Source organism: Malaya genurostris, chromosome 2 (assembly GCF_030247185.1).
Source record: "Malaya genurostris strain Urasoe2022 chromosome 2, Malgen_1.1, whole genome shotgun sequence".
Classification (NCBI taxonomy): Eukaryota; Metazoa; Arthropoda; class Insecta; order Diptera; family Culicidae; genus Malaya; species Malaya genurostris.
This window is the reverse complement of record NC_080571.1, coordinates 30792252-30802067: the sequence shown is the minus strand read 5'-3', so window position 1 is coordinate 30802067 and position 9816 is coordinate 30792252. Positions and strand designations below refer to the sequence as shown.

Below are 9816 nucleotides of genomic sequence, written 5' to 3'. Positions count from 1 at the left end.
TTTTTGTACCAAAACGATCCAAACGGCTGTCCCTGCATCCACCATGGCTGACCACCGTAGTGAGACAACTAAAAACGACTAAAAGAGCCGCCCTAAAACGGTATTCAAAACATGGAGGATACGCACTGCGTAATCAATATGTGGAGATCAATCAATTATATAAGAAAACTGTCAAGCGTTGTCATGCCAACTACTTGAAAGATGTACAACGGAAATTGAAATCCAATCCGAAGGAGTGAACGAGCAAAGGAAGGAGTCTGAGTTACCTTCTATAATGAAGTTTGGAGAGTTTACTGGTTCGTGTAAGCGGAAAATCTGCCAATTTTCTCGTGCCTTCACAAACGAAACCTTAAGCCCGCAACAAATTACACTCGCCGCGCTTAACGTTCCAGAATCTAATAATTCTTTAAATCTCATTCATATTGACGAGGATTCGATTCGGACGACAATCGCTTGCATGAAGTCTTCTACCTCCTCTGGCCCTGACGGCTTACCGGCAGTTATATTGAAAAATTGCTCGACTGGAGTAATTGCTCCCCTTTGTCGACTATTTCTGATGTCACTCTCTAAAGAAGCTTTCCCAAATTATGGAAATGTTCTTTTATGTTCCCAGTGTATAAGAAAGGTGACAAAAAAGACGTAAACAATTACCGTGGCATCACATCGCTTAGTGCAGTTTCTAAACTGTTTGAAAAGGTTATTCTGACACCGATTTTCAACCATTGCAAGCAATATATTGTCGACACTCAACATGGCTTTATGCCTAAGCGCTCCACAACCACCAACCTATTGTCATTCATGTGCTACGTGACTGATGGTATGTCAAAAGGTTTACAAACAGACGCTATTTACACCGATCTCTGTTCTGCCTTTGATATAATAAACCACGATATAACAATTGCTAAATTGGAAAGACTTGGATTCGGCTCTAACATCCTTCGACGGCTGCAGTCATATCTTATAGATCGTCGTTTAGCAGTGAAAATCGGCGATCACGTTTCCAATGAGTTTATCGCTTCGTCCGGAATTCCGCAGGGAAGCCATCTCGGGCCTTTAATATTTTTACTGTATTTCAACGACGTCAAGTGGTGTTAAGTAAACCGTATGAAATTGAATCCTGACAAATGCTCGACCATCACGTTCTCGAAGAAGAAAGAGCCATTTCATTCGATTACTTTCTGGAAGGATCCCCGATAGTCAGAACGATGTGTGTTAAAGACCTTGGTGTCTTTCTCGATGAGCTAATGACATTCCAACAACACATCAGCTATATCGTTTCTAAAGCATCTCGCAACCTAGGTAAATGGCTAAACATTTTACAGACGTGTACGGTTTAAAATCTCTGTTTTGCTCCCTTGTTCGTTCATCCCTGGAGTACTGTTCTGTCGTTTGGAACCCTCACTACATAAACGGAGCTCATATAATCGAATCGATACAACGCAGATTCATTCGCTTTGCTCTACGGCGCTTACCGTGGAACAATCCTCACCAACTACCAAGCTACGAAAGTCGCGGGTTATTAATCGGTCTCGATACACTACAAGTTCGTCGAGATGTTACACGTGCTTTTTTGATAGCAGATGTTTTGACCGATAGGATTGACTACCCTGCTTTGCTCTGCGAAATTAATATCAACGTCCGACCCCGTGCTCTTCTCAACAGTGCATTTCTTCGACTTCCTTTACGACGAACTAACTACGGTGCTAACAATGCCGTTATTGGCTTGCAGAGATCATTCAATCGCGTTTCATCAGGATTCGACTTGAATCTATCACGCAGTAGGATACTTGGAAATTTGTTATATATTATTAGAAATTATCATTAGGACCATATTGTGTCTGTTGATTAAACCTAAAAAAATAAATAAATAAATAAACAACATGTTCGAAAGCAATCGGTCGCTTATAAATTTCACCCTCAATAGCACCACGTTTGGCTAAAATATCGGCTCCTTCGTTACCTGGAATAGAGCAATGAGCTGGGACCCAAACTTGTGATCTGATAATTATTATTCAATATGTCGCTCAGACACTGTTTTATTTTGCCAAAGAAAAAATCAGTTTTTAACTACTATTTCCCGTAACGGAATATGCAAGTAAATTTGTATGGTCATGAACAAACCACACCTATATTTTGGATCAGTTTCAAAAACTTTTTACGTACTTTGCATTTTAAAATTCCGGAACTGGGAGTGAGATTCGTTGAAAATTTCATCGCAACCTATGGGGCCTTAAAATCTTTGTTTTGATACTTATTTTGAGGAACACCGATTCAGCTCCCTCCCATGGTTAGCGGGCTTGACGGTATTGCAATCATCCTAAAAAACCTAACCTAAAAAATGAAACAGTTCTCAGATCTCTTAGGCCGTCTTTGACAAAACGAAGTGAATTCCACTATTGCAGGTAATTTCGGAACCGGTATAATCGAAGTCAGTCAAACTGACTAACATGCAATTCAAACTCTATTAGTTTTTATTCATATGCAGAAGTTTTAATACGATTTTGAATCGTACTTTAAACGACTATGTGCAGGATTGTTACGGTCGCGCGGTATCTGTCCTGATTTTGATGCTATGGCGCGGATTTTGCGCGAATTTCAAAAAACCTTGTTGTGAATCATTTGTTCAAGAAAAGGGGTTTTGTTTTTTTTAAGCTTGTGAGTTTTATGAAACCCCAAAAGATGAAGATGTGCGAACTTTTCAGCAATTGGTCGAGCTGGCCGAATTGATGAATTTTCACCTTGATAATACCAACATTTACGAGGAGACCTTGATAAAACCAAAATACTCTTCAGTGGACAAAACTTCGATTTTATGCTCTCCAATCTCCTGCTGGGCAAGAAAAGAAACAAACAAGAGAAAGTTCAACCGTTCATCTAGTGTTGGACGCGACTCGGTTCCATCCGTGGTGATAAGAAATTGTTCTAATAGTTTGTTGGTTCCACTATCCAACATTTTCAGTTGCTCTTTGCGCTCTGGAATTCTACCTGAAATGTGGAAGAAATCCTTGGTGTTTCCAATTTACAAAAGTATCCAACTACCGTGGAATTGCTGCTTTGTGCGCTGTATCGAAGTTGTTTGGATTTATAGTTCTGGATTTTCTAACACTTAGTTGCTCTGACTACATGTCGCAGACTTAGCATGGATTCATGTCAAAGCGTTCAACCCACACAAATTTTTATAACCTACACTTCCTTCGTCATACGTTCTTTACAAGCAAGAACTCAAGTAGATACACCGATTTTTTTGCTGCGTTCGACAAAATCAATCATCAATCATAATTTATGTATTGGTTTGGATCATGTCTAACTGGTCGTAAAATGATAGTGAAAATAGAAGACTGTACAACCTCACCATTTGCTGTTATCTCTGGAGCTCCTCGAGGAAGTCACCTTGGACCGTTTATATTTTTATTGTATCTCAACGATCTAAATTTTTCGATCAAGTGTATGAAACTATCGTTCGCCGATGACTTTAAAATAATCCATATAATCGAATCTGCCGCTGACTCAGAGTTCCTACAAGAACAATTGTATGATTTAATTAATTGGTGTAACATCAATAAAATCTAGTTTTATTTTAAATGCCTCTAAATACCCCGTTATCTTTTTTAGTCGCAAAAAGTCTGTATTCAAGTTCGACTATAATATTTCACAAACTGTTCTCGAACGCGCATCGTCTGTTAAGGACCGGGGTGTTCTTCTGGATTCCAAGTTGAATTTGAAGGAGCACATAGAGTTTACTATCTCCAAAGCCTCGAAGCTAGTAGGATTTATTTTTCGCGTAATTCTTGAATATGCTGCTGTTATCCATCATATCCAATGCAATGCAGCGATTCAATGCAAATTTATCCGATTCGCTCTCCGACGTCTTCCATGGAGACTTCAAACGTACGTTACCATGACCGCTGCTGATTGGTCTCGATTTTTTTTCTGTCCGGCGCGATGTTTGTAAGGCTAGTTTTGTGGCAGACCTATTTCAGTCGTGAATCGATTGCTCCGAGCTATTGCAATTGTTATAATTAGACATTCGACGTCGTAATCTTCGATCCTTTTTTTCTTCGGATTCTCTATACTAGAACTAATTATGGATATGACAAGCCCATAATTAGCATGTGCCGCATATTCAGCAAATATTTCAATTCTTTCGGCTCTCATTTATCACGTAATGTTATCAAGAAATCATTCCTCATGTTATTGTCTCATTAGATTTAGTTACTATAGAAGCACTAGGTTTAAGGAAATGTATCATTTGGATGAATGTAATCTGTTGATGCAAAAGATGAGGAGATTTTATGCCTGCTGGAGAGCAAGTGTGACAGAAACTAACTCCAGTGGGCTTTTCCCTGCTCCAAATAAAAGAATAAAAGATAAGAAGGAAAAGAAAGATATTCCGAGTAAAATCCAACAATAGGAGAAGGCACTGTATCAGAAAACAAAAGTCAAACAGGAGGTGATAAAAAATTGAAATTGAAATTAAAAAGATTAAAGCAGACCATCCTGCTGTGGTCTACCACAAAATTCTTCTTACGGAGAAGGAAAAGCTTGCCGAGCAAGAAGTTCTTAAAACAAAAAAAAATGTCGCTAAAATCTGTTTAACTTCTTTCCAAATCACAAAATTGTAAACAATTTAAGAAAAAAAAAACGGGAAATTTGCAGTCTACTTGCCACCCTGGTTCGTGCTTATTAAACAAGCATTTTTTATGGGACTTCGTAATCTTCAGTTTCTCTTTTGTCCGAATGTCAGACAAGACTATCTTGAATGTTCTATGAGAAATTTTTTTCAAATTTACTGGAAAATGTGCATAAATTTATCGTTTTTAAATCTGATAGGAGCGAAAAAAAAATTCTGTCGACGCTCACACTTCCTGCGATCTAGTAAGCGTTTACTAATTTTGGTTTATAGATTTTCACATTTCTAATTTATGTTATTCTCCGCTATTCCAAAATCTTCCTCATCAACAAATTATAAGAACAAGTTGTATAATAATGAATGACGACGACAATCCACAAAAAGTTCGTTTGATTATGTAAGATTTATTTTTCCGTTTTTATTGCATTTTCATATTTTTGTTATTGTGTTTTGAAACGATAATAATTATATTCATGGCTCACTTTGTCTCTTATGCTGCTTCCTTTGCCAAACGTTCAGCCTTCTCGACAACTTCCTCGATCGGACCAACCATGTAGAAGGCCACCTCCGGCAAATGGTCTAGCTCGCCGTTCAGAATCTTGGTGAAGCCCTTGATGGTTTCCTCTAGCGGGACCAGCTTTCCGGCGTGACCCGTGAATACCTCAGCCACCTGGAAGGGCTGGGACAGAAAACGTTGGATCTTACGAGCGCGAGCAACCGTCAACTTGTCCTCCTCGGACAACTCGTCCATACCCAAGATAGCGATGATATCCTGGAGTGACTTGTAATCCTGCAAGATTTTCTGTACACCACGAGCAATGTTGTAGTGCTCGGCACCAATGATGTTCGGATCCATAATACGAGAAGTGGAATCAAGCGGATCTACGGCTGGGTAGATTCCCAGTTCAGCGATGGCACGCGACAATACAGTGGTGGCGTCCAAATGGGCAAAAGTAGTGGCTGGAGCAGGATCAGTCAAATCGTCAGCCGGTACATAAATGGCTTGTACTGAAGTGATAGAACCTGAAAGATATACCATAGATTAAACTACTGTTTTGAATGGGTACATATTACTCAACAGGCAATTACCTTTCTTAGTTGTCGTAATACGTTCCTGCATGCTACCCATATCAGTAGCCAAAGTTGGTTGGTAACCGACAGCAGATGGAATACGACCTAGCAGAGCAGATACCTCAGAGCCAGCCTGGGTGAAACGGAAAATGTTATCGATAAACAGCAGTACGTCTTGTCCCTCTTGATCACGGAAGTATTCAGCAACGGTCAATCCAGTCAGTGCAACACGAGCACGGGCACCAGGAGGCTCATTCATTTGACCGTATACCAGAGCGACCTTAGAGGTCTTATCCTTCAACGAAATAACACCACCCTCAATCATTTCATTGTACAAATCGTTTCCTTCACGGGTGCGTTCACCGACTCCAGCGAATACTGAGTAACCACCGTGAGCTTTAGCAACGTTGTTGATCAGTTCCATAATCAGTACAGTTTTGCCAACACCAGCACCTCCGAACAGACCGATCTTTCCACCCTTGGCATATGGAGCCAACAAATCGACAACCTTGATTCCAGTGACCAGGATTTCCTGCTCCACACTCATTTCGATGAATTCCGGAGCTTCAGCATGGATCGGAGCCGAGAGGTTTGTGTCAATTGGACCACGCTCGTCGATGGGCTCACCGATCACATTAATAATACGACCCAGTGTTTCCGCTCCCACCGGAATACGAATGGGTGAGCCAGTATCAAGCACACGTTGTCCACGTACCAAACCTTCCGTACCATCCATAGCAATCGTACGGACGGTATTTTCGCCAAGATGTTGCGCTACCTCCAGCACTAGACGGGCAGAACGCCCCTGGACCTCCAAGGCATTCAAGATTGGTGGTAGGTTATCATCAAATTGTACGTCGACTACAGCACCAATTACTGCGACTACTTTACCTTGCGCTCCGGCAGCAGCATTGGCCGCTGCTTTGGCAGCATAGCTCCGGATGAATTGGCCAGCAAAATCGGCCTGGGAACCAACCTTTAGCACATTTCTTAACGAGGACAACATTTTGACGACTGTACGGAGTGCTCAGAAAATTTTCTCTTCTCTGTCTTATGTAACAAAAGCGGGCAGGGTAATACTGGTGCCGGTACCTGCGAGTAACGCTTCGTGGCTAACAGAGAAGTAGCGCAAAAAGGGGATCGTTACAAAAAAAAACGTGCACTTTTTATGTCGTCTGTAGAAGCCAGCGCTGCCAACTATACCGATTTCTCGGTATTTATACCGATTTTTGGACTCAAAACAGGAATACAGATATGCTCTCTCAAAAATACCGATTTTTCAATTTTCGTACAGATAAATACCGATTTTCAGTTTTTGAGTTGGATTGCATAGGGGTAAACCAGGTCGAGCAACCTTTTTTTTTTTGGTCGCAAAATCAGTTTCGACACTAATTCGATGTTTAATTTTTCGAGAATGATGTACAGATAAATTTTTTCGCCAAATACAGATTTTTGAGAAAAACAGTTGACAGCACTGGTAGAAGCAATGGAATATTAACACAATGACGCTGCAATGAAATGTAGAGGCGCGGCTTGTTTAGAGATGATACTTTCAACAAGAGCTGTCAAATCGGTAGGAACATTTTTAATTACTTCACCTTTTTAACTATTTCTTATAAAAACGGGCAAATTCAATTGAAAAATCTTAGAAGTGGAGGAAAAAGTTTTTACTTCGAGGTGGTAATGTTGATCTTAATTTATTGTGCGAAAAATAACGTTTATTTAGAATTGAGTATTATTCTTGGTTCAATACCATTTTTCAAATGCCCTTAAATAACAAATAAAATATCAAAAATAAATGGTTCTCGATCGCTAAACATTCTAGCTAACCTTACCCAATTTCACACATTTCTGAAGATTTTCCATGTTTAATCGTAGTTTACACCAAAACAAGTGGTAGTAATCATTTTGAAATTGATTTTCTTCTACTCCGAGTTTGTTTTCATTGCTGATATCTATTAGTATTATTGAATAAATAAAAAAATCGTTGCAAATCACTACTGCCGATATGAAAATTTTCGGTAGAATCCTCCTTTTCTTGGTTCCATTTTTCATTGGCAAAATTAATTTTATGCACAATTTCAGCCTGATCGGTGAAACCAAATTAGTAATCTTACGCAGAACTAATTTTACCTAACGCATCATATTAGTTTCATTATTTTAACCTTTCTTAGGATGACGATTGAATCTTGCACAGGCTGATTAGTTTCATTATTTTTACCTTTCTTAGAATGACGATTGAATTTGGCACAGGCTGCTAGGGTGAACTCATAATTTTAATTACTTTGAAGAATTTTAGGATCTGTTACAAAACCTGTTCATTTGACAATGGAAGACAATCTATTTTCTTTTGTTTCGTGTAATCATGTTTTATGAAATGATATTTTGGCCAATATCGAAATCCGGAATTTGTTTCAGTTCAATTGAGATTATTTTGAACTCTACAGGAAGAAATCAAAAAGGCGGTAAAATTCTATTTTTAACCATAATATCGCGTATTTGCTTAAGATTGCGGATCTTTACGGACCCTTCAAGTGACATTTATTTATAAACGCGACGAATAAAATAATTTGAAAACGATCAACATAACATTACTTAATATGTTGAAATCGGAAATATTCATTGTTTGAAACAGAATCTTGGGTGCTGCAAAAATAACAGAGCTAGAAAATGATTTTTCTCACACGAAAATTAACTTTTCGCATGAACAAATGATGTAAATAATTTATAAATGATTCTACAAGTGGAAATTTGGTTTTCCTTGCATTTTGACAGATTAACTTGCAATCATAATCCTCGCACACGTACGTCTCTAGTTGCGGAATACAGCGTTTGATCGCCTATAATTTCGGTTTTCGGAGTAATTTGAATCCACTTGAAATTATCAGAAAAACTGATGTCATTTTCGCTTGAGAAAACTGGAACTCACCCAGAGTAGTTCCATCAAATGAATACTTTTTACAAAACAGAGTTGGATTCGCACTTAACAAAAAGTTTGACTTCAAACAAAAAGTTTGACTGCGGTTAGGCTGATTGGGTTAGGTTTGGCATCAAGCGAAAACGACTGAATCGTCTAATAGTTCTGAATTCGCAGCAAAAAAAATCTTTTATTTTTCAATAAATAATTCAAGTTGAATTAGAAAATAATAAACCGAATAATAATAATACTTCCGAAATATTTTCTGATTTCAGTTAATGTTTTTTTGGTTTAATTTAACATTAGTATTTGCGCCCGAACCAGTCGTCCTTCCACTCGCGCATTAAAATCCATTGTCAATACTACTGATATTGCAGATTTTATCGATTATGTTATGGATCATGATCCATAACATCATCACCCGGTCTCGCACGATAATGCTTTCCACTGATGGATACCACCAATTTCGTGTTGATCACTCCCTGTAAGTTTTTTTTCTGTTCCAAGAAACAATGTAAATCAAACATAAAATAATTGTTTGCTTACTTCCTTAGTTAATAATTCGATTAGAAGCAGCAGCATGTTCTTTGATTGTGAAAGAATGTAAAATCAACAAACATCTATTTTCGTATCGTAGCAACTTCGAGGTTGCGTTGCCAAATATGTTTTTTTTTCTACCATTTTGAACTGTCAGTTCAAATCTTAACAAAGAGGCTACGCCAACTTGTCCATTTTATGAACCAAAAATATTCAAGCGATTTGTTTGGTACCTAGGGGTATCATTAGTTGTATTTGCTAACAGCACCTCTAGTGAGAAACGGGTGTACTTTTTTCCATTAGCTACTGTGGTTGTGTTAAATGTGCAGGCAACTTTATGCATGCATTTTAGAGGCATTCACGAACCCATTCTCCACCAGACGGCGCTTTTGATGTCACGGGTTGTTCAACTACATTACTATTACACTGGGAAATCTATGTTCATTTGATTTATGCTAGAATCATATCCAACGGTGTTCCGAAATTCGATTATTCAGAATTATTCAGAATTGGGTTGTTTTCTGGTTACGTGTATATAAAAAGAATATTTTCTCTGTTTTTTATCATGTCACATCTACGCCACTGAAGAGTAACAGTCCCTTCCGTCGTTATAATTGCACACATGCGTTACGTGCGTTACTATAGTCAATCGCATCGAATG

At 38.6% G+C, this 9816-nt stretch overlaps 1 protein-coding gene across 1 annotated transcript; it reads right to left on the bottom strand.

The window, feature by feature from the left end:
- Nucleotides 1–5014: 5014 nt before the first annotated feature.
- Nucleotides 5015–6769, bottom strand: LOC131429594 (ATP synthase subunit beta, mitochondrial). The gene is made up of 2 exons (XM_058593820.1): nt 5720–6769; nt 5015–5653 (listed from the first exon to the last, which is right to left on the bottom strand). Exons 1-2 carry the CDS (start codon nt 6705–6707, stop codon nt 5121–5123), a joined length of 1521 nt encoding a protein of 506 aa, XP_058449803.1. The 5' UTR covers nt 6708–6769; the 3' UTR covers nt 5015–5120.
- Nucleotides 6770–9816: the final 3047 nt, after the last annotated feature.

Excerpts from the sequence above, each read along its gene's own strand:
- LOC131429594 (XM_058593820.1), bottom strand. The coding sequence starts at position 6,707 with ATGTTGTCCTCGTTAAGAAATGTGCTAAAGGTTGGTTCCCAGGCCGAT. Across the intron at positions 5,654-5,719 it reads TATTACGACAACTAAGAAAG|GTTCTATCACTTCAGTACAA; the intron begins GTAATTGCCTGT and ends TATATCTTTCAG.